At 46.1% G+C, this 24232-nt stretch overlaps 3 protein-coding genes across 6 annotated transcripts; 2 read left to right on the forward strand and 1 right to left on the reverse strand.

Annotated features, from left to right (window-relative positions):
- Positions 1-4025: 4025 nt before the first annotated feature.
- TINF2 (TERF1 interacting nuclear factor 2) lies at positions 4026-10950 on the forward strand. Its single transcript, XM_012467783.2, has 8 exons — positions 4026-4527; positions 4674-4778; positions 4890-4991; positions 5357-5464; positions 5552-5648; positions 5793-6249; positions 6341-6408; positions 6515-10950. The coding sequence occupies exons 1-8, from the start codon at positions 4336-4338 to the stop codon at positions 6865-6867; spliced, it is 1482 nt and encodes a 493-aa protein (XP_012323206.2). The 5' UTR covers positions 4026-4335; the 3' UTR covers positions 6868-10950.
- Positions 7420-14053, reverse strand: GMPR2 (guanosine monophosphate reductase 2). 4 transcript variants are annotated; one of them, XM_012467805.3, is made up of 11 exons: positions 13826-14020; positions 13696-13720; positions 13331-13452; positions 13073-13192; positions 10851-10934; positions 10531-10704; positions 9514-9595; positions 9317-9423; positions 9104-9146; positions 8255-8414; positions 7420-8065 (listed from the first exon to the last, which is right to left on the reverse strand). In XM_012467805.3, the coding sequence occupies exons 3-11, from the start codon at positions 13415-13417 to the stop codon at positions 7876-7878; spliced, it is 1047 nt and encodes a 348-aa protein (XP_012323228.1). In that variant the 5' UTR covers positions 13418-13452; positions 13696-13720; positions 13826-14020; the 3' UTR covers positions 7420-7875. The 4 variants fall into 4 exon arrangements, with proteins under 4 accessions (XP_012323228.1, XP_012323238.1, XP_012323218.2 ...); XM_012467815.3 differs by lacking the exon at positions 13696-13720 and having other exon boundaries at positions 13826-14053; XM_012467795.3 differs by having other exon boundaries at positions 13331-13720; positions 13826-14021.
- A 264-nt stretch (positions 14054-14317) lies between these two features.
- NEDD8 (NEDD8 ubiquitin like modifier) lies at positions 14318-24161 on the forward strand. The gene is made up of 4 exons (XM_021674889.2): positions 14318-14444; positions 22618-22665; positions 22825-22907; positions 23804-24161. The coding sequence occupies exons 1-4, from the start codon at positions 14427-14429 to the stop codon at positions 23898-23900; spliced, it is 246 nt and encodes an 81-aa protein (XP_021530564.1). The 5' UTR covers positions 14318-14426; the 3' UTR covers positions 23901-24161.
- The last annotated feature ends 71 nt before the right edge of the window (positions 24162-24232 follow it).

The raw sequence follows: 24232 nt of genomic DNA on the forward strand, positions 1-24232 counted from the left end.
CTCATTGGTGCCATGCACAGAAATATGAAGCCCAGGAGGAAGACCATATTATAAAAGGGAAGATAATAAGCTCTGGTCTTTAGTCTGGCCCCTAACAAGCTTAGGAGTCCTTACTCCTGCCCTCATAAGAAACAAGCTGAACAAACTGAAAGTCAATAACTCTTGTTAGATCTATCAGAGAATTGAGGGCACAGAGAAAACTGCTGCCCCTAAAATTGGAGAGACAAAAAGGCAGATACTGAGAATCATGACTTCATAGCAGAAGCCCAGAAACAGAAACTTCTGGGAAACCAGTACCAGGGTAGGAAAACTTAAAGTGTAATTGACTCATAGCTGAAGTTTAGTGTGGACAAATTTGAAGGCTAAAAAATCTACGGTGGCCAGGCATGGTGGCTCAGGCCTATAATCCCAGCACTTTGTGAAGCTGAGGCAGGCATATCACTTGAGCTCAAGGGTTCAAGACCAGCTTGGGCAACATGGCAAAACTCCATCTCTACAAAAAAGACAAAAAGTTGCTGGGTTTGGTGGCACATGCCTGTAATCCAGCTACTTGGGAGGCTGAGGTGGATCACCTGAGCCTGGGGAGGTTAAGGCTGCAGTGAGCTAAGATCATGACACTGCACTCCAGCCTGGGTGACAGAATGAGACGGTCTTAAAAAAAAAAAAAAAATTATAGAGGTCCCATTCTTAGGTGGGCACCCCACACTTTTTTTTTTTTTGTTTTTAATTTTTCGTTTCTTATTTTTGTTTTGCCCAGGCTAGAATGCAGTGGCACAATCACAGCTCACTATAGCCTCCAATTCCTGGGCTCAAGCAATCTTCCTGCCTCAACCCAAGTAGCTAGGATTACAGGTGTGTACCACCATGCCTGGCAAAATTTTTAATTTTTTTGTAGAGACAAGGCCTCGCTATGTTGCCCAGATTGGTCTTGAACTCCTAGGCTCATGCAATCCTAGGTGTGAGCCATGGCACATGGCCGTAAGTTTTACCAGGATCCCACAGTGAAAACTGGAGCCCCTCCTGTGAGTCTGGCAGAGGGGAGGAGGAAAGTAGCCATTTTGAAATACATCCATTGCATTCTGTTCTTGCTCTGTCACCCAGGCTGGATTACAGCTCACTACAACCTCGACCTCCTGGGTTCAGGCAATCCTCCCACCTCAGTCTCCTGAGTAGCTGGGACTACAGGTGTATACATCCAAGCCTGGTTGATTTTTAAAATTTTTTTGTAGAGACGGGGCTCTCACCATTTTGCCCAGGTTGGTCTCAAACTCCTGGGCTCAAGCAATCCACCTGCCTTGGACTCCCAAATTGCTGGGATTATGGGAGTGAGCCACACCTGGCCCTGTATTCCATTCTTAACAATGCCTGCCTTCAAGAGAAACTAACTCTATTCATTAAGAGAGCCTGCCTGATCTGGAAAAGGGACATGTCCAGCTCCAGCCAGGATAGCACATTTCCAGCATTTTACATGGGGGAAGAGAAATACCCAACTCTTGCTTTCCCTGCATGTGAGGAGACAAAGGAGGGAGGGAGCAGGGTCTAGTAGCACTTATGAAAGTCACAGCTTCCAGCACAGGCTTACTGAAAGACAGAGACGTAATTACAGGACTACAGAACGCTTTCCCTCGCCCCCGACACCTTATTACTAATAGAGTTCTCATATAATAACAGGGAATACAACTGAAATAACTGCACATCTTAGACCTTATTTAAGAAGTCTCTAGGGAACACCAAAGATGACAGGGGAGACAGTAACAAGGACACTAGAGAAAATTTTAGCTGATACCTACAGCTACATCAAGCAATAAACACAGCCTAACCCCTAGCCAGATAAACCTCACACTAAAGGTCTATTTGCCTGTTTCTTTTATCCATACATAACAATGACAAAAATCACATGGCACACTAAAAGACAAAAATACAGTTTGAAGAAAGAGAAAGTGTCAGAACCAAATTCTGATCTGGCAGCGATACTAGAATTATCAGACCAGGAATGTAAAACAACTATGGCCAATATGCTAAGGGCTCTAAAGGAAAAAGGGGACAACATGAAAGATAATGGTAAGCATTATGTTTAGTGGATAATGTAAGCAGAGAGAGGAAAATTCTAATGAAAAAACAGAAATGCAGAAATAAAAAACACTGGGCCAGGTGCAGTGGCTCATGCCTGTAATCCCAGCACTTTGGGAGGCCGAGGCAGGTGGATCACTTGAGGCCAGGAGTTCAAGACCAGCCTGGGCAACATGGCAAAACCCCGTTGCCACTAAAACAAAAATTAGCCAGGCGTGGTGGCACACGATCTGTAGTCCCAGCTCCTTGGGAGGCTGAGGCACCAGAATCGCTTGAACTTGGGAGGTGCAGGTTGCAGTAAGCTGATATTGAGCCACTGCACCCCAACCTGAGCAACAGAGTGAGACACTGTGTCAAAAAAAACCAAAACCAAAAACAAGAAAGTACTGTAACAGAAATGAAGAATGCCTGTGATGGGCTCATCAATAGACTGGACATGGCCAAAGAACATGGTGCACTTGAAGGAGTATCAGTAGAAATCGCCAAAGCTGGGGCTTCCAGCCTCATCGAAAAAAAAAAAAGAAAAGAAATTTCCAAAGCTGAAATGCAAAGAGGAAAAAAAAATGAAAAAGAACAGAATATCTGAAAATTATAGAAGGTGTAGCATACACATAATCAGAATGGCAGAGAAGAAAATAAAGAAACAGAAGAAATGAGGTGATAATGACTGAGAATTTCCCCAAATTAATGATAGACACCAAACACAGATCCAGGAAGCTCAGAGAATACCAAACAGGATAAACACCAAAAACAAAAAATAAAGATAGACCGGCCTGGGCAACACAGTGAGACCCCTTCTCTACAAAACACATTTTTCTTTCTTTCTTTTTTCTTTCTTTCTTTTTTTTTTTTTTTTGTAGAGTCTGGGTCTCACTGTGTTGCCCAGGGTGGTCTCAAAACTCCTGGCCTCAAGTGATCCTCCCATTTCAGCCTCCCAAAATGCTGGAATTACAGGCATGAACCACCACACCTACCAAAATAATTTTTTTTTTTTTGAGACGGAGTTTTGCTCTTGTTGCCCAGTCTGGAATGCAATGGCGCGATTCGGCTCACCACAACCTCTGCCTCCCGAGTTCAAGCGATTCTCCTGCCTCCGCCTCCCGAGTAGCTGGGATTGATTACAGGCATGCGCCACCACATCCAGCTAATTTTGCATTTTTAGTAGAGACGGGGTTTCTCCATGTTGCTAAGGCTGGTATCGAACTCCCGACCTCAAGTGATCCACCCGCCTCAGCCTCCCAAAGTGTTGAGATTACAGGCACGAGCCACTGCGCCCTGCCTAAAAGATTTTTTTTTTAATTAGCCAGGGACTGGGTGCAGTGGCTTACTCCTGTACTCCCAACACTTTGGGAGGCCGAGGTGGGAAGATGGCTTGAACAGGCACCTGCTCCCACACCCGGCTAATTTTTGTATTTTTATCAGACACGGGGTTTCACCATGTCGCCTAGGCTGGTATGGGCTCAAGTTATCCTCCTGTCTCGGCCTCCCAAAATGCTAGGATTAGACCCGAGCCACCGCGCACGGCCTGTATTTTATTTTTTAAGGGCTGGGCGCCCTCTTCTGTTTTATAAAAGAAACAAGTCGAATTCCTACTGGAGGCGATGCGCGCCAGGGAAGGCTCTGTAGACGCCGGCTCAAGGGACTTAAGGAACTGAATTTCGATGGGTGACGACAGTGGGAAGAGGCGGTGGCATGATCCTCATTTTACAGACTAGGAAGTCGAGCCTCAGGGGACTGACGTGGCTTCTCCGCTGGCTCCACGAAGAAAGCGGGATAGGGAAGACCCAGACAAGCGGGCCCACACAGACTCAGCGGCCCACTCAAGTCAGCCGGTAGAGGGCGCAGGGCGCTAGAAGCGCCAGCTCCGCCGCGGCGTGGCCTTCTGACGCGCCGTCACACTTCCCTCTGTGGCTGCCCATTGGCCGCCTCTTACCGCCCTTTTCCGGGGCAAGAATAGCTAGTCGCGGAGCCGGAAATAAGGCACCCTCCGGCTAGAGACAGCGGCAGCGTTTAAAGCTGGGCGACCCGGTGCCGTTGGAGACAGCCAGCTTCGCCACTCAGGCTCCTCCAGCCCGAGCAGAAGCACCCCCGGCAGAACTCTGGGTGCCTACGGAAGAGAGCCGAGCCGGATCGCAAGGTACCCAGAGCCAACTGATCCGAGCCACAGAGCGTTGCCAGAAGCCCCGCCCCTAGGAGTGATCGCGAAGCCTCACTCATCCGGGTGAGGAACCTGAAGGGACCGCCTCGGGGCGGAGCCCGCCGGCCATGGCTACGCCCCCGGGGGCCGGTCCTGCAGCTCTGCGCTTCGCCGCCGCCGCTAGCTGGCGGGTAGTGCGCGGCCGCTGTGTGGAGCATTTTCCGCGAGTATTGGAGTTTCTGCAATCTCTGCGCGCTGTTGCCCCCGGCTTGGTTCACTACCGGCACCACGAACGCCTTTGTATGGGCCTAAAGGCCAAGGTATTGGAGCAAGTAGGACCTGGAAGGGGAAAGAGAGAAAGGGGCGGGATGCGAGGACCTGACAAGGGCACGCAGCTTGGGGGTGAGACTAGTTGGAAAAAGTCACCTTGCCCCGAGGTGGGGATTCTGAATTCAGTACCGTACAGGTGGTGGTGGAGCTGATCCTGCAGGGCCGGCCTTGGGCCCAAGTCCTGACTGCCCTGAATCACCACTTTCCAGAATCTGGACCTGTAGTGCGGGACCCCAAGGCTGTGAGTAATCCCTGGGACAAGCCCTGACCCCAGTTACACTTGGTGCAGTAAAGTTGCTCCTCCTGTCTACCGGATTTTGGTGCTAACTTGTCTGTCTGATATCCTCAACAGACAAAGCAGGATCTGAGGAAGATTTTGGAGGCACAGGAAACTTTTTGTCAGCAGGTGAAGCAGCTGTCAGACGCTCCTGTGGATTTGGCCTCGAAGCTGCAGGTGAGACTGGTTTGAAGGCTGTTAGGTGGCTCCTATTTTCTCTAACCCACTTTTTTTTTTTTGAGAGTCTCACTCTGTCGCCCAGGCTGGAGTGCAGTGGCGCTATCTCAGCTCACTACAACCTCTGCCTCCCAGGTTCAAGCGATTCTCTTGCCTCAGCCTCCAGAGTAGCTGGGATTATAGATGCCCAGCTAATTTTTATATTTTAGTAGAGATGGGGTTTCACTATGTTGGCCAGGCTGGTCTTGAACTCCTGACCTCAAGTGATCTGCCTGCCTCAGGCTCCCAAAGTGCCAGGATTACAGGTATGAGCCACCATGCCTGGTCACTAACCCACTTTTGACCTCCTACTCTCCCTGCTGCAGGAACTTGAACAAGAGTATGGGGAACCCTTTCTGGCTGCCATGGAAAAGCTGCTTTTTGAATACTTGTGTCAGCTAGAGAAAGCACTGCCTACACCACAGGCACAGCAGGTTTTGTTGGGGCAAAACATGTAAGGGCAGAGTGTGGGGTGGTTGTATCAAGGACTGTGGTCTTCATACCTCTATCCCTGCCCACAGCTTCAGGATGTGTTGAGTTGGATGCAGCCTGGAGTCTCTATCACCTCTTCTCTTGCCTGGAACCAATATGGTGTGGACATGGGGTGGCCGCTTCCAGGTACTAGGAATTTGGAGGTGTAGTGTTTAGCATGAGATCTTTTGAGGCAGCCTATTGGAATAGTTTCATGGGCTCCAGGCATAAGAAACCAGTTACTCTGTTACTATCTGTTCTCTTTATAAGGGGCCTCGTTTTCTTTTTCAGAGTGCTCTATTACTGACTCAATGAACCTGGCTGAGCCCATGGAACAGAATCCTCCTCAGCAACAAAGACTAGCACTCCACAATCCTCTGCCCAAAGCCAAGCCTGGCCCATATCTTCCTCAGGGACCATCTTCAAGGACACACCCAGAACCTCTAGCTGGCCACCACTTCAATCTGGCCCCTCTAGGCCAACGAAGAGTACACTCCCAATGGGTGTCTGCTAGGGGAGGCCATAAGGAGCGCCCCACAGTCATGCTGTTTCCCTTTAGGAATCTGGGCTCAGCAACCCAGCGCACATCTAAGCCTGAGAGCAAGGAAGAACATGCGATATGCACAGCAGACCTAGCCATAAGCACAAGAGCAGCCACCACTGGGAAATCTAAGAGTCCAAGCCAGACCCTGAGGGGAAGGGCTCTGAAGGAAAACCCAGTTGACTTGCCTGCCACAGAGCAAAAGGAGTGAGTGGAACAGAGTTAATTCTCCTTACTAGGAGCACATTCTTTGCCTGCCTTCCTTTCACCCTATCCTCTTTGCTTGCTCTCACCTCAGGAATTGCTTGGATTGCTACATGGACCCCCTGAGATTATCATTATTACCTCCTAGGGCCAGGAAGCCAGGTAGGTAGTCTGAGTCAGGATTGCATAACAGCCTTCTCTCTTGGGGACTCTCGAGAGCCTGTGTTCATCTAGAGGTAGTAGTTTGATTCTGGTTTCCCTCCTACAGTGTGTACTCCATCTCTGTGCAGCTCCGTCATTACCATAGGGGACTTGGTTTTAGACTCTGATGAGGAAGAAAATGGCCAGGGGGAAGGAAAGGTGAGTAGGAAGGAGCAGAAAGCTGGGGAAGTGGTTGGGCAGAACAGGACTGAGAAATCCACATGCTTCAGAATTCAGAGGGCTCAGGCAATGGTTTCATTTGGTGGGATCTGCCTGCTCCCTTCTCTACAGGATTCTCTGGAAAACTATCAGAAGACAAAGTTTGACACCCTGATCCCCACTTTCTATGAATACCTCCCCTCTTCTGGCTACAGTGCCATGCCTTCCCATGACTGTAGAGACAGCTCTAAACCCCTGTGATAGAACTAAAATGCCCTCTGTATTCTGCCTGTCTCCTGCCTCCTCAGCTCTACAAGTAGTTTAGTAGGAATGAAGTGGAAGTCCAGGCTTGGACTGCCTGACTACACTGCTAAAAATATTTTGTAATGCTTAATAATTAAACTTTGGATTTGTTAAAATACTGCCTTGATGTGAGGGAGGGGGATTAAGGTTTCCATAAGGTCAGCATAAGCCATGCCTTAGAAACAGCTGGCCCTTCCAGACTGGAAGAATCCCTTTGCCTTTTTTACTTCCCTTGATAAGTGTTGTTCAGCTGTGCCCAGAAGGGTTAACAAGGTTGAGAGCCAGGGAGAGGTCCTTTTGCTATTCCAGAAATATGTGTCCTAATGCCAGAATATACTTTGTAAATTCTCATGCTTTCAGATTATCTGGGGGTGCTGGCACTAGAATGGAGATACTTCATGGGAATAATACTCATTGTCCTTGACCCCACTGGGTCAGCACTGACCCTACCGCCACCCACTCTGGAGCAGCAGCCAGATGCTAGCCTTATATAGAAAGCCCCAGAACCTATTTACAGTCAGTGAGCTCTTTCTTTATTGAGGTGTTTCAAATATACAAACACTTCTGAGCTTTTTAGATATGTGAAGGTCTCATTTAGTGAAGCTGATTAACAAAACATGATTCTAAAAGTCTGCCTCCTCTAAACCAAAGCCATGTAAAAAATTTATGTATCGATCAGCATCTTTTCCTTTTAATAATCTTCAGGTGTTGGGTCCCTAGATTCCCATTTGATTATCTTGTGTCATTCTCTCAGACTTTTCTTCCTTGCTTCTTCCCCAGTGAGTGCCTTGGGCATTTTGCGTGTGCAGATAGCGAAGTACAGAGTTACTGCAGGAGCCCTCAGGAGTGAGCCAACAGGAAATGACAAAGTAATACAGAGCTGCAGTAGCTGGGATAGGTGAGGAGCCCACTTGGGATGCCCCATGGTAGAATACTGGTGTCTTGGGAGGGCAGTACTGCTCAGGTCTAGCACGCATCACTGAAGATTGGATTCACCTGCTGGGTGACTCGGATGAAGGTCGTTCTCCTGCTCAACTCTTTGAGCTTAGCTGCTCCCACATAGGTACACGTAGAGCGGATCCCTCCTAGGATGTCTCGGATGGTATGTTCCACATCTCCTTTAAAAGGAACTTCCACGGTCTTTCCCTCTGAGGCTCTTAAAGTAAAGAAAAAAAAAACTTTATTATCTTCTCCTTCTGGATTCTGTGAGCCCAGGGACTTTTCCCCAGACCCTAGCATTGAGCCCCAGTTCACCATTCTCCTCCAAGAACTGTACCATCCCCCTCTCAACAGCCATGAGTTCTGCCTCCATACTATTACTAAGTTCCTGAGCTACCACACATACCTGTACTCAGCCACACCCCCAGCATACTTCTTCATGGCCATTTCAGAACTCATTCCATAGAAGAGCTTGTACTTCTTGCCGTCCCTCTCGATAAGCTCACCACCTGACTCACTATGCCCAGCCAGCATGCCACCCAGCATCACGAAGTCAGCTCCTGCACCTGCCACCATCATGGAGGGGGGAAAGAGATTATTAATATGGCCAAGGTGCCCACATGGCCACCCTCAAAAGCAACTCACACCACATTCTCAGTCCTGACAATGATTCCAGCCTCTTCCTGGTTCTGATTTCCTAGCTGACCCACAATCCATGCAGGCCTCATCTGCCCTGGCTTCTATTCCTCAGTGAGTATGATTTCCCCAAATTTAAAAAAGAGGCTCTGGAGAGTCCCTGCCTGGCACTTGCTTTCTCCTTTTGCTGTTTTCACCGTCATCATCTGGTCATTTCATTTTACTGTGCCCAGCTAAACAAGACTCATTTCATGTGTGCCAAAAGCAAAGATCTCCAACTTTAATGGGAGTAATTATCTCCTGGGAAGCTGTACAAAATAAAAAATGCAGATTTGCTGCCCTATTCCTCAGAGCCTAATATTTTTTTAGGTCTGGGTGGGGCTCAGGAGTCTGCACTGTGCAACAATCTAGGAGATGGTCAGATGGCCATGGCCCACATTTGGAGAGTCTGATGTCCCTGCTGGCCACCCCAGGTGATACCGTAGACTTCAGAGTCACTAATTCATATTATGAAAGAATCTGAATGACTTCCTGAGCCTCTCTTACCCTGACCGTAGACCCTCAGAGGTGACTCATCCTCTTATAAAGAATAATCCTTCTGTGCCCTCAAGCTTCTTACCAAAAGCCTTGGCCACATCCCCAGGACAGCTGCAACCTCCATCCTGCAAAGTAAGGAGCACTATGAACACACAGCATGGATTTTCTAAGCCCTCAGTGATGTCCCAACAACCCAACTCAAAGCCAACAAGAACCCAGGAATTCTAGTCGGGTCTGCCACCTCCATACCCTGCAGAAAACCCAGCTCATACCCTACCCTGTCCTTGGGCCTTACTGAAATGATGTGGCCTTTGAGGCCATGAGCAGCATCTGCACACTCCATCACTGCACTGAGCTGTGGATACCCCACTCCAGTTTTCTTCCGAGTAGTACATACAGAGCCTAGGAAGAACATGACAAGGGTGAGAATGATGTGCTCCATAGGTGTTTGCCACTGAAGGGGCAGCCAGTGGCCCGGGTGAACCAGCTTACCTGGCCCAATTCCCACTTTGATGATGTCAGCCCCAGAGAGGATTAGCTCTTCTACCATCTCTCCTGTTACCACATTCCCTGCCTGAGACAGAGCAATTGAAATACAGCATCCTTAGGGCCAGAAACAGGTCATGTATTGTCATATACCGTATGCCTGGACCATGACTTTCCAACATTAGTACTAAGAAAGGATACCTCAGTCCCTTCTACTGGGCCTTCTGAGGGCTTTTACATTAGCCACTTTAGAGAACCCTGCTCCCTACCCATTCCACCAACACCTAGCCAAAGTAGGGGGTGAGTGGCCAATGTCACCACTGAACCTAGGGTAAACCCAACGTCCAGGATGCACTTTCCTAAGACAACAAGGTGCTATAATCAACAAGGACACATGAAGTGGCATGGAGGAGCATTCAGTGAGGCAAAGGGAACTACTGGACCAGGCTCACATCTGATTTAAAGTAGATTTACCTCCCATTCCTCAAGAGACCAAACATACTCTGTTAAGCCATTCTGTCATAGAACCTGTCTGGTTTCAGGAAAAGGGAGAAGGCATAGTACTGTAGGCTGAAGACCCATTTGACCAGTTGTACTGGCTTCTGATGGTCAGTAGACACACCCCTCAATGAAGAAAATGGGGGCCTGCCATCACTCTTCTAAGGTTGTAAGAAAATAAATCATTGTTTATGTGACCCCTTTTATGTGATTGTAGTATGCGTCCATTTCAGTGGGCAGATGTCTATGTGCCACAGGTATGTACAGTGCATAGATGTTCCATCATGGCTTGGTGAGTGACGTCAGGGACACTAGATTTACAAAGACTATGAACCAAGCATTAGAGATACTGCACTGGCCAAATAAATGGACATTTTAAGCTTAGAACTATGGATAATCATCCAGTATCATGATTAAATGGACTAGGAATATCGTAATGCAGCAGAGGAGAACTGGACTAATGTAGCAAAATGGAAAGACAGGAAAGTGGAAAGATAAAAAGCACCGACTATAATAGAAACATACCATGATGGTGTGCTGGGGGAAGCGCTTCCGTACATCTTTTACAAATTCAACGAAGTGTTCAGAGTAGCCATTTGCCACATCCAGGCATATGTAGTTCACCTGGGGAATAGCTTCCAGGATCTGTTCCAGCTGCTCAAAGTCAGAAGAGCCTGTGCCTGAGCTGGCAGCCAGATGCTGTGGGATAAACAGGGCCGTTGGCCTATCAGAGATGATCTGGTGAGCAGCCAATGGGTCAGTGATGAGGGTTGGTCCCCAGAAAGCCAAAATATAATTGCTGGAAAACTAGGATAAGGAAGGGAGCAGGGTAGGCCCAGTGTTACCTCAAGACAGTCAGGATTCTGGCTAGCAAACTCTTGCCACTGATCGAGGCTGTAGTGCTTATGGACAGCAGTGAAGAGAGAGAACTGGGGAAAAGAAAAAGAAGCATCAAAAGAAAGACAACTTCATTAAGGTCTCTCTTTCTAGAAACAGACCTATTCTATCTGAGAGAGGAAATAATTGAAGTTGGGGAGGAAACAACTTGAAGAAGTCAGGTTGAATTGGGATTTGAGTTCAACCTTTCTTCTCTCTACAAATACTGGTAGGGCTTTTTACCATAAGCTAGTACTTGTCAGCTATTTCCACCAAAGTACTGAGTGATCTATGTTGGATTTCATCTGCCAGCACATTTACTGCTTCTGACTTTAAAGGTGACAAGCTGTTGGTGCAGTGGGACAGGCAGCAGACATGAAAGAACCATGAAGAAGTTGGATGGAGCCTGTGCTTCTCTGCTCTGACTCAACCCCTCCTCCTAAGATAACCTAGGACTAAACTATTTTTGGTTAGGTTCTCATTCATTTACCAGCAGTAATTCAGTTGGTCTGGATGCCCACAAAAGGCAATGCCTGAAGGTTGATAAGAGCTGATAAGGTGCTACCCTATCTCCATCTCTAGTGGAAAAAAGGACAGATTTCCTAGTTGGGGACATGGATCAAGCTAAAAAATTTGTTTCATTCAATCCATTTTAATAAAGTTCAAGGATATAATGACTCATCAAGTTCATATTCTCTAGCTCAACAAATTGCAAACAATATCTCAACAGCTGGAGAAAGGCATTCAAAAGCCATTAGGAATGCTGGTGTTTGTGCTTTACATGTCTACATGCAAACAGACAAGAGACAGCAGTTGGCTGAGACAGAACAAATCTTGCATCTGACAGGAAACGCAAGGAAGACATGTATTAGCAATAAGCAAGTGCCCTACATATGTAGTCAGAGATCAACACTATCTAGCTAAAGCTGATACTGAATTCTGCTTTCTCAACATTCTACCATCAACATACTGGTAAGCAAAGAAAAATCACCATAGGATAGAAGTCAGCAGACGTTAGAGATATACTGGCATAGTGTGGCATGATGAGCACATCAGATTACATACCAAGCTTAGAAAAAGATGTTTGCTTGCATCCAACCTTTTTATTACTGTGAGACTTGGCTTTATCTCTAAAATCTGATTTCTTTAGCTCTCATCAGCAATACTGAAAGCCAGGCTCAACATAAAGCATCAAGACAATCCCCAAAAAGGTTCATGTATTAACAGCATGTCGCTTGACTCTGCAGTCAGAGTCGCCATTTCTGAACTCTGCTAGTCAGGGCAGATGGACAATGGGCAACACCAAGATTCCTAAGCAGTTACTGAATGGCAATAAAAATAAAGTAAAAATAAAACTACGTAACTATCAACCTCAAAGAAATGACAAGACATTCCACAAAAACACAGCAATCAAAAATAAAAAAAGGATATGAAGTCCTTAAGACTAACAGAGCCACAAACAGTAGCAGAATCAACCAGGGCTACACAGATCAACCAGCAGAGTGCATATATTCTTAAAGTGCCCAGATAACTTTCTACCTTCTCAGCAATAAGTATAGAGGCAAGTATTAGTACTGACAGGAGCAGCATCTTCCATTTCAAAGTGAACAACTTGTATATACGAAAAACATATCCCATTTGGGGCACATCCCAGAAATTCCCAGGAACCTAGGACTTAAAGAACAGGAAGATTAAAAAAAGAAAAAAGAATGGCAGAATTATTCTTTTATTAATGAATTGTTCTTATCAAAGAATAATCAAAAGAAAATACGTTCCTTCTCCTAGGATCTTCTAGTTAGGAATTTTGAATGCTTAAACTATAGTTTCTGAACTAAAACAGTGAATGCTTAATGTGGACAATCGTGTAACTGAAGGGATGTATGTGACTGGGAAGGGGTGATCTGGGTGGTGGGAAAAGTTGACAAGGTGTACAAACTGCTAGACAGGACAAAAGGGAAAATTCTGTTCATGTATCAGAAAAATGGGAGCAAAACTTAGCTTTGAATCTCACTAATTCAGATGGCCTTTTGAACTGAAAGGGATTAAGTAGTGGAAAAAAACTGTAAATTAGAGCATCCTGACTGCTAACTGCCAGAGAGCTGACTGGGCATGGGGGTGGGGATGCAAACACCTCTGCAGTCAGCTGGGCTAACTGGACACCAATAGGGATGGGGCACCAGGAAAGCCCTACCTTACAGAGAACCTTGGCCATCTCAAAGGTGCCCACGGTATCCATATTGGCAGCAATGATGGGAACCCCAGTGTACGTCTGCTTTGAGTTCCGAAATGAAAAGGATCTTGTGAGATCCACCTGCAGATATGAAGAGGAAACTGAGCATTTCATTAATCCAAAAAACGTACCGTATTAGGGCAAGGACAGGCGTCTTTCTTGGTTGTGGCCCACCAGGAGCGTGGAGTCAAGAAACAGCAAGTAGAGAGGCTTGCTCACCTCACTTCGAGACTTAAGGGTACTGCGTTTGGGCCTCAAAAGGACATCCTTGAAGTCCAGTTTCACATCGTTGTCGATATGAGGCATGGCGCTTAGCCTTGGGGTAGCGAAGAATCTGAGGGCTGGAAGGCAGGAAGTCATAAGGACCAATCTTCCTCTGGGGTTTAACGCCCCATTACGGCTGGCAGCCTCTGCTCTCTTAAGTTGTGGAAGGTCTGGCAAACGCCGAAGTGTGGTTCCTGAAGCCTGTCACCTCGACCCATCGCGTGGCTGCGATTACCCTAGGAGTCTCCCTCCCAGGTACTGTTTGTTGGAAAGAAGAGCTGGGAAAGGGTTGTGAGAGACCCTGACGGTGCGTTCCTTACCCCGCTACACTTCCTTCTTCTATCCCTGCAAAGAGCAATGAGACAAGAGGCTGATTTAGGGGGACGAAAGAATGTGGGCGACGGGGGGTGGGGAGGGTTCATAACCAGCTTCCGGAATAGGGGTACTCACTTCCTGTTGCCTTGGTCCCGGCGGCAGTTGACCAAAGACCACCTTGCTTAGCGACTAGCCTCGTGCAATCCCGCTGAGCCTTCCGGGCCACGCCAACAGGTCCCGCTAGTCGCCAGCGAGAACTACTAGGCGACGAATTCCATCTTCGGCCACGGCCGGGCGAGGCCTTCTGGGTAACAGAGTTCACGCACTGAGGTTGCTGTTGGATCCGAGGGATGGGAGACTACAACTCCCATGGTGAAACGGGCGGGACCGCCCCCTGGCACGATGGGAGATGTAGTTCGTTCTGCCCCAGCTTTTCGCTAGCTCGGGCTCGCTAGGGACTCTCAGAATCGCAGAGTTCTTGTCTCCGCTATAGCTAAACTGGATGCCTCGTTTTTATTTACGACGTCACTGAACTGAAACACGGGAGCACTCCTGAGCCTTTCCGGAACCCAGTGGAAAGCGGGAGGGGGCGGGGGCGGGGGCGGGGAGAGGGTGGAGCCAGACAATGACCCGGAAGCAGAAGTGCCCTCGCAGGCAGAGTGGTGGAGAGCAGCAGCGGCGACCGGAGTGGTAGGAGCAGCAATTTATCCGTGTGCAGTCCCAAACTGGAAAGAAGATGCTAATTAAAGTGAAGGTGGGAGCACCTCCAGCCTTGCCAAGACGCAGTAGTGCTGGGCTGGCAGCTGTGCCTTACGGGAGACGTGGGGAAGGAAAACCACGCCTTTCCCGAGCCTGGAGGGCGCTGACAGCATCAGGGCTCCGCGCGAGGGGTGATGGGAAATAGGGGGACCTAGAAGGGCTTTGAGAGCGGGACTCAGGTCCCACTTGCCGACCCTGGGGTCTTTTGCCGTCCCTGCTTTTTTTGCCAGAACTTTGCTGTCACCCAGAAGGGGTTAGCTTTTGTCGGATCTCACTGTATTCGAACCCCGCAGTCATAGAGAAGGCCTAGCAGCGGCTTGACTCCCCCTTCTCTCTGATTCTGGGAATAAGCGTTGCTCTTCATTCTTCATTCCCAGGTTACCTGCTTCTCCCAGTCCCTATAGGCCGCCTCCGAGCACAGCCCTAAAACGTTAGGCCGGGGAAACCGGGGCCTCCCAGGGGCTAGACTATAAGCCTTTACTGGTGGTTGCCAAGGTGTGGTATCTCAGCCGTCCTACAGGAGCCAAAGCGGGAGTGTGTTCAGTCAGCACCTGCCTGAGCCTGGCATCCTGGACCAGCCTCACTTCCTTGGCAGAGGCAGGTTAGTTACTGCTGCCCTAGTTCTTGGTACTAGCCATGGTTTCCTACATCTGCATCTCTCAGCTCCCATGGTGGTTCTTCATCAATTTCCAGCCCTTATTAGCCCTATCTGCTGTTTCCTCTCTTGTGCCTTCAGACGGACAGACGCCCCGACCTCCCCCCCTCCAAAAAAAAAAACTGCTGATGACAAGTGATGAAGTCCAATGCTAGTTTGGCCTTTTTGTAGCTAAGTAAATCTGTCGTTATTTCATCAGCTTCTTAGCATATTTTCCGTACTTAACAGTCATTCTTAACCTTCTCTTCTCCAGTCCTTCCAAACTATTTCTCAACCTTCTTTTCCCCAGTCCTTCCCAACTACTTCTTAGTTAAGGTGTGAGGCCAAGTATTAAAATAGTATGTTAAAGATTATTATTTTTCAAACTTTGAGTAGCGACCTATGTCAGAGTCGTGACGTCAATTTAATGGGTGAATGGGTCACTGGCACCATTAATAAAAGAAAATAGGCTGGGCGCGGTGGCTAACGCCTGAAATCCCAGCACTTTGAGAGGCCGAGGCAGGCCAATTGCTTGAGCCCAGGAGTTCAAGACCATTCTGGGCAACATGACGAAACTCCATCTCTACAATAAATACCAAAAATTAGCCGAGGGTGTGAGTGCACGCCTGTAGGCCCAGCTATTTGGGAGGCTGAGATGGGAGGATTGATTGAGCCTGGGATGTCAAGGCCCTGGTGAGCAGTGATGGCACCACTGGACTCCAGACCCTGTCTAAAAAAAAAAATAAAAGGCCAGGCGCGATGGCTCACACCTGTAATCCCAGCATTTTGGGAGGCTGAGTTGGACGGATCACCTGAGGTCAAGAGTTCAAGACCAAGCTGGCCAACATGGTGAAACCCCGTCTCTACTAATAATACAAAAATTAGCCAGGTGTGGTGACGGGTGCCTGAAATCCCAGCTATTCGGGAGGCTGAGGCAGGAGAATTGCTTGAACCCGAGAGGCGGGGGTTGCAGTGAGCCGAGATTGAGTCATTGCACTCCAGCCTGGGCGATGAGAGCGAAACGCCTTCTCCAAAAAAAAAAAAAGAAAAGAGAGAGAAAAAAAGGAAATGTCAGTATAGTGCTAGGTAAGGATATTGTTTTGTGAAAAAATTTTTTTTTTTTTTGAGTTGGAGTCTCGCCCTGTGGCCAGGCTGGAGTGCAGTGGCATGATCTCGGCTCACTACAACCTCTGCCTCCCTGGGTTCAAGCTATTCTCCTGCCTCAGCCTCCCAAGTAGCGGAGACTACAGGCACACGCCACCATGCCCAGCTAATTTTTGTATTTTTAGCAGAGACAGGATCTCACCATGTTTGTGTTAGAGACATGAAAAATTTGTTATTTGTGATAACGCTCTGAAACTTCAATTCTAAGTTGATTTCATAACCCACTGATGGGTTAAGACCTGCAGTTTAAAAAATAGTGTTGGGAAAAAAAACCAATGCTGTGTGTGGAAACTTGAAAAAAGAAATACAGTATCCTATCACCTGTGGTCTTGCTAAAATGCTGATTATGATTCTGTGGGTCTAGGATGGGGCACAAGTTTCTGCATTTCTCACAAACTCCCAGGTGATGTTGAATGTCTGAGGACTACACTTTGAATAGCAAGATTCTAAATTTTGTCTGTTTCTTTGAATCCATATTTATCTAGTACTTCTTCAAAATTACCAGTCTTCTTTCCTGCAACACTTAGCCTTCTGCCTTTAATCAGGCCTCTGTGCACCATCTCGCTCTATCTCCCCCTCTCTCCCTCCCTCTCCCCACAATCCCCTCTTGTTTGTTTCATTTTTTTATTAAATACATAGGAAAGCAGTTATATGTGAGATAGCTGTTAATCTCATCTGAAGAAAATACTAATTTAAAAAAGACAAAAAAAAAAAAAAAGAAACCAAACCAAAGCGATAGCTGCTAATTACCATTAAGTGACAGATTTTTATTTACAGTTCCTTTTTTTTTTTGAGACAGGTTCTCACTCTGTCACCCAGGCTTAAAGTGCAGCTTTTTTGTTTCGTTTGTTTGTTTGTTTTGGGTTTTTTTTTTTTTTTTTGAGTTGGAGTCTCGCTCTGTCACCCAGGCTAGAGTGCAGTGGCATGATCTCGGCTTCCTGCAACTTCCGCCTCCTGGATTCAAGTGTTTCTCCTGTCTCAGCCTCTGAAGTAGCTGGAACTACAGGCACCCGCCACCACACCTGGCTAACTTTTGTATTTTTAGTAGAGATGGGGTTTCATCATGTTGACTAGGCTGGTCTTGAATGCCTGACCTCAGGTGATTTGCCCACCTCGGCCTCCCAAAGTGCTGAGATTACAGGCATGAGCCACCACACCCAGTCTTATTTTGTTTTTGTTTTGAGGCATTCTCACTATCACTCAGGCTGGACTGTAGTGACGTGATCTCAGCTCACTGCAACCTCCCATCTCCCAGGCTCAAGGGATCCTCCCAACTCAGTCTCCCCAGTAGCTGAGCTTACAGGTGCATGCCACCACGCCTGGCTGATTTTCTGTATTTTTAGTAGAGATGGGGTTTCACCACGTTGCCCAGGCTGGTCTCAAACTCCTGAGCTCAAGCTATGCACCTGCCTTGGCCTCCCAAAGTGCTGGGATTACAGGCATGAGCTACCATGCCTGGCTGAATTATTCATTTTCAACTGCTGTCTCTGTGTAGCTGACTTCTTCCATATTTTTCTGTAAGATTTTACAATTTGTCCTAATTTAAATCCTCTTTTGTCACCTTGTCTCTGTGGTTCTAAAATTAAGTATATAATCTTCTGTCATAAACCATATCCCAATACCAGTCTCATATGTTAATCCCATCAATAGCTCAGGTGTCTGGAATACAATTCTTTAGAGTGATGTAAAATTACATGGTGCTTTTATAGGACCTAATTTTTCACTTAACCTCTTTCTGGCCGGGCGCGGTGGCTCAAGCCTGTAATCCCAGCACTTTGGGAGGCCGAGGCGGGTGGATCACGAGGTCAAGAGATCAAGACCATCCTGGTCAACATGGTGAAACCCCGTCTCTACTAAAAATACAAAAATTAGCTGGGCACGGTGGCGCGTGCCTGTAATCCCAGCTACTCAGGAGGCTGAGGCAGGAGAATTGCCTGAACCCAGGAGGCGGAGGTTGCGGTGAGCCGAGATCGCGCCATTGCACTCCAGCCTGGGTAACAAGAGCGAAACTCCGTCTAAAAAAAAAAAAAACCTCTTTCTGTTTCATTTTTCTTTCCCTTTTCATTACCCTCATTCTGGTCTGGGGTCTTATTTATATCTTTATTTCTCTAATACTTTCAATCAGATTGTCCTACTGTCATAAAGTGGAGAGTCTAAACTAAGAGATGATGTACAAAACCATAATGTACAGTTCTTCCTTGAGCTTCTTTTTCATTATATAATGTCCTAACCCCAGATCCTTCATTGATTTCCTCATTGCAGATTACTTTGGCAACTGTCTTTACTATGTGAACCAGTTTTCTCATTCATACAATAAGATGTACAGTTCTTGAGGATTTAGTTCAGTGAGTTTATTGTTGTTGTTTTGAGATGGAATTTCCCTCTGTCGCCCAGGCTGGAGTGCAATGGGGTGGTCTCGGCTCACTGCAACCTCCGCCACCTGGGTTCAAATGATTCTCCTGCATCAGCCTTCTGAGTAGCTGGCACTACAAGCATGTGCCACCACACCCAGCTAATTTTTGTATTTTTAGTAGAAACGGGGTTTCACTATGTTGGCCAGGATGGTCTCTATCCCTTGAACTTGTGATCCGCCCGCCTCGGTCTCCCAAAGTGTTGAGATTACTACAGGCGTGAGCCACTGTGCCGGGCTAGTTCAGTGCGTTTTTAACAATAGCATACGTTCATGTAATTACAAAATATAAACATTTGTATTCCTACCCCTCAAGAGTTTCATAGATTAGTTTTTCTTATTTTAGAATTTTATATAAATGGAAGTATACAATGTACAGTTTTTGTATCTGCTCCTTTCAGTCAGCATAATGTCTGTTGTTGTATGTATCTGTAGTTTATTCCTTCTTTTTTTTTTTTTTTGAGACAGTGTTTCGCTTTTGTTACCCAGTTTGGAGTGCAATGGTGCTATCTCTGCTCACTGCCATCTCTGCCTCCTGGGTTCAAGCGATTCTACTGCCTCAGCCTCCCAAGTAGCTGGGATTACAGGCATGTGCCATGCCTGGCTAATTTTTTGTATTTTTAGTAGAGATGGGGTTTCTCCATATTGGTCAGGCTGGTCTTGAACTCCCGGCCTCCCCACCTCAGCCTCCCAAAGTGCTGGGATTACAGGCATGAGCCACCGTGCCTGGCCGGTTTATTCCTTCTTATTACTGAATAGTACTCATTGGATGGAATACTATTAATGGATAATTTGTTTAGCCATTCTCCTGTTGATGGGAGTTTGAGTTATCTCCAGTTTCTGGCTATTATAAATAAGGCTTCTATAAACATTGTTATGCAAGTCTTTCTGTGAACATATGTTTCAGTCTCTTTGGATAAATACCTAAGAATAAAATAACGAGGTCATGTGGTAGATAAATGTAACTTTAAAAAGAAACCAGCTTGTTGTACCATTTTATATTCCCACTTGGAATGTATGAGCATTCCAGTTGCTCTGTACCCTTACTAGCTAGTACCCTTGCAGCACCATAAAAATGCTGATGTCAGTCATTTTTATTTTGGCTATTAGTGTTATAATGCTGCATAATACAAATTAAAACACTATATATATAGTGTTATATAATGTTGTCTCATTCCAGGCTTAAATTGATGACATTGATTTTTATTCTCCATAGCACTTTGTTATTACCCCTTGGTGTTTGCACAATATAGCACTTCCTTGTTTTTTTATATTTAATTTATTTTTATTTTATTTTATTTTTATTTTTGAGACAGAGTCTCCCCCTGTTGCCCAGACTGGAGTGCGGTGGCACAGCCTCGGCTCACTGCAACTTCCACCTTCAAGCGATTCTCCTGCCTCAGCCTCCTGAGTAGCTGGAACTACAGGCATGTGCCACCACTCCCAGCTAATTTTTTGTATTTTTGGTAGAGACAGGATTTTGCCCTGTTGGCCAGGCTGGTCTCAAGCTCCTGACCTCAAGTGATCCATCTGCCTCAGCCTCCCAAAGTGCTGGGATTACAGGCATGTGCCACCACACTCAGCTAATTTTTTTTGTATTTTTAGTAGAGATGGGGGTTTCACTAGCCAGTCTGATCTCGAACTCCTAACCTCATGTGGTTTGCCCACCTCGGCCTCCCAAAGTGCTGGAATTACAGGTGTGAGCCACCGCTCCCGGCTTAGGTTCATCTTATATTTGTTAAATAGCATTGAATGTGTCAGATCACAGTGTGATGTATCAAGAATGTCTTCCAAAATTGTTCAGTTACTTTAAAACAGCTTTAATTATGGACAGTTTCAAACACAACAGCAAAGAGAAGGGTGTTTGTTTGAAACAAGTTCGATGTATAAATCTTCTTTTTCAATTATAAATTATGAACTTTAAATATAGGTCTACTATTTATTTGGGATGAAAATTTACCATTTGAATTTTTTTTTTTCTGAGATAAGGCCTCGCTCTGTCCCCCAAGCTAGAGTGCAATGGCACAGTCACCCCACTACAGCCTTGAACTCCTGGCCTTGGGCAGTCCTGCCTCAGCCTTCTGAGTACCCAGTTGCTGGGACTACAGGCTTGTGCCACTGTGCCTGGCTAATTTTATTATAGAGATGGGGATCTCACTGTGTTCCCAGGCTGGTCTCAAAACTCCGGGGCTCAAGCACTATTCCGACTTCCCCCTCCCAAAGTGCTGAGGTGGGAGGGTTGTTTGAGCCCAGGAGGTCAAGGCTGCAGTAAGCCAGGATCACACCACTGTACTCCAGCCTGGGTGACAGAGTGAGACCCTGTCTCTTAAAAAGTAAAGAAAAGGAGAAAAATAGAAAGTGTTCAGTAAATGTTAACTGAGATTATAACACGATCATCAGTGTAGTTAGCCCTTCAAAAATACTCAATGACTGCTTATGTGTCAAACACTGGGAAAGTTTAACACTTAAACAACTAGCTGTAATTGGTATATTAATATTGGAAGTATTAATAAAGTATACTGGGAACTGGTCTACACATTATACAAGAGGAGATCTTATATTAAAGGGGTCTTGAAGTTTGGAGAAGGAGCAGGGGAGGATATTGCAACAAGGAAAACAGTAGAAGCAAAGAAATGCCTGTAAATTAGATGAGCATGGTGTGTTTGTGGCCTGGATCACTGTAGACTAATGCAGATAGAGCTTTAAGAGCAAAGAGGAATGGGAGATGAGAATGGGTGGAACACAGCGTTTGTGACTGCATAATCAGTATAATTATTGTGTTTGGATATCAACAGTCCTTAACCTATAGAAGAAGTCAAGAATTCAAGAACTGCAATTTAGGATTTAGGTAGAAGTCTATAAAGATATGGGGGGTGCGGTGTTGACTTCTAGTCTTTTTTTCTTTTCTCTTTTTTTTTTTCCCAGGGGGTGGGGGATTTGACAGTGTCTTCCCCTGTTACCTATGCTGGAGTACAGTGGCACAATCATGGCTTACTGCTGCTGCCTCTAACTTCTGGACTCAAGTGATCCTCCCACCTCAGCCTCCTAAGTAGTATCTGGTACTACAGGCATGCACCACTGTACTCAGCTAATTTTTTTTTTTTTTTTTCCCGTCCAGACTGGTCTGGAACTCAGCTCAAGTGATCCTCCCACCTCGGTCTCCCAAAGCCTTAGGATTACAGGTGTGAGCCACCATGCCTAGCCAATTCTAGCGTTTTTAAAAAATTGCGTAGAGGTGATTTCTGGTGTCCTGGATAATTATTTGAATTATCTTAATATTAATTTTTAGCACTGATATTTATAACAGAACAAGGTCCATCTGACTTTTTTTAGATGCCTTTCCAGCCACAGTGGCTCATGCCTGTAATCCCATCACTTTGGGAGGCTGAGGCGGGCGGATCACCTGAGGTCAGAAGTTCGAGACCAGCCTGACCAACATGGTGAAAACCCATCTCTACTAAAAATACAAAATTAGCCGGCCGTAGTGGCGCATGCCTGTAATCCCACCTACTCAGGAGGCTGAGGCAGGAGAATCGCTTGAACCCGGGAGGCAGAGGTTGTAGAGAGCTGAGATCACACCGTTGCACTCCAGCCTGGGCAACAAGAATGAAACTGTCTCAAAATAAATAAATAAATAAAAGATACCTTTCATTGCCATATCATCCAAAAGAATGCCAATATTCTCACTGATTTTGGGGGACGGGAGAGACAATGGAAGATGACTTACGGGATTAAGGGAATCAGATGATTCAAAGAATCTTGCTCTATCAAAGTTGTTCACAGCCTAAAAATATTTGATGAATGTAGGTATGTTCAAAGCCTTCTAATTCTCCAAAGCAGTGCTGCAGAGAATATGCATCTCTCAGAAGGCAGTGGGTCCCAAAGACCAAGATAGGATGTTTTACCTAAAAGACATTGTACATTGGGCTTTAGGACTCATGAAACCCTTGCCTGTTTCAGACGCTGACCGGAAAGGAAATTGAGATTGACATTGAACCTACAGATAAGGTGATGCATGCCCAACTTCTTTTCATATTGCCGTGTATATTTGTTTGCGTATGCTTATGAATTTGGTCCTTTTGCTCTCATGCTGTCTGCATAGCCCTTGTTCTTTCCATTTCCATGGTCCTACCCCTGAGCAGCTCCTGACTATTTGTCTCTCTACAGGTGGAGCGAATCAAGGAGCGTGTGGAGGAGAAAGAGGGAATCCCCCCACAACAGCAGAGGCTCATCTACAGTGGCAAACAGATGTGAGTTTGGAGTGAGAATGACAGCATGGCGATCTTCTGTGAAGATGAGAGGGGCAACATACTGAGGTGGATCAGGCCTGCCTTTTGTTTTTGGTGCCTTAGGCCCTTTGGCAATCTGATGAAGCCGCTAAGCCCCTTCTCAGAATAACATTTTTTCAGGCATAAAACAAAATATATAGAATTACAAAGAAAACTAATTATATTGAAATACAGTTATCAAAATACTAAAACAAATTTGTGATATAGTAATATATGTGCTTTTTTTATTAATACATGAGATCTAATAGCAGGTCTAATATGACCATAGTTTTGAAATATTTTCAAGATACCTACAAACAATTATTATATGAAAATAGGTAATTTCTATTGTTAAGTTAATATATTGCTAATATTACTGTGGTTCTTGGCCTATGTTTAAAGTTAGAAGAAATGTTAAATTTTAGTTGTGGGTTAGTAAAAATAAAGATGGGATTTTTTTTTTCCTCATTCAAGTTCACAGACCCCAAAAGAGATCCGTGAAACTTAGGTTAAGAACTCCTGTACTGGCTAGGCGTGGTGGCTCACACCTGTAATCCCAGCACTTTGGGAGGCTGTTGGGGGCAGATCACTGAGGTCAGGAATTCGAGATCAGCCTGGCCAACATGGTGAAACCCTGTCTCTACTAAAAATACAAAAATTAGCCGAGTGTAATGGTGGGTGCCTCTAATCCTAGATTGAGGAGGCTGAGGCAGGAGAATCACTTGAACCCAGGAGGCAGAGGCTGTAGTGAGCCAAGACTGCACCACTGCACTCCAGCCTAGGTGACAGAGACTCTGTTTCAAAAACAAAATAGAACAAAAAAACTGTTCTAAGGCTTTTTTTTTTTTTTTTTTTTTTTTGGCTTCCTTTTCCTGCAGGAATGATGAGAAGACAGCAGCTGATTACAAGATTTTAGGTGGTTCAGTCCTCCACCTCGTGTTGGCTCTGAGAGGAGGAGGTGGTCTTAGGCAGTGATGGACCCTCCATTTTACCTCCTTACCCTGTCGCTCATAATGAGGCATCATATATCCTCTCACTCTCTGGGACACCAGAGCCACTGCCCCCTCCCCTGGATGCCCAGTAATGTATGTCTTCTGGTGGGAGACTATGAGGACCCCAGGATGCAGTATTCCTGTCCCAGAGGGCCCTTGCTGGCTATTGGGTGTTAGTTTGCAGTCCTGTGTGCTTCCCTCTCTTATGGCTGTGTCCCTGGTTGTCAATAAAATATTTCCTGGCCTCCTGGAATCTTTCTTCTGTTGCACAAGCTGACAAATAAAAATGGACCTAATGCTTACTCAGTTATAACA

Source organism: Aotus nancymaae, unplaced genomic scaffold (genome assembly GCF_030222135.1).
Source record: "Aotus nancymaae isolate 86718 unplaced genomic scaffold, 86718_ANA_hifiasm-v0.15.2.pri h1tg000011l, whole genome shotgun sequence".
NCBI lineage: Eukaryota > Metazoa > Chordata > Mammalia > Primates > Aotidae > Aotus > Aotus nancymaae.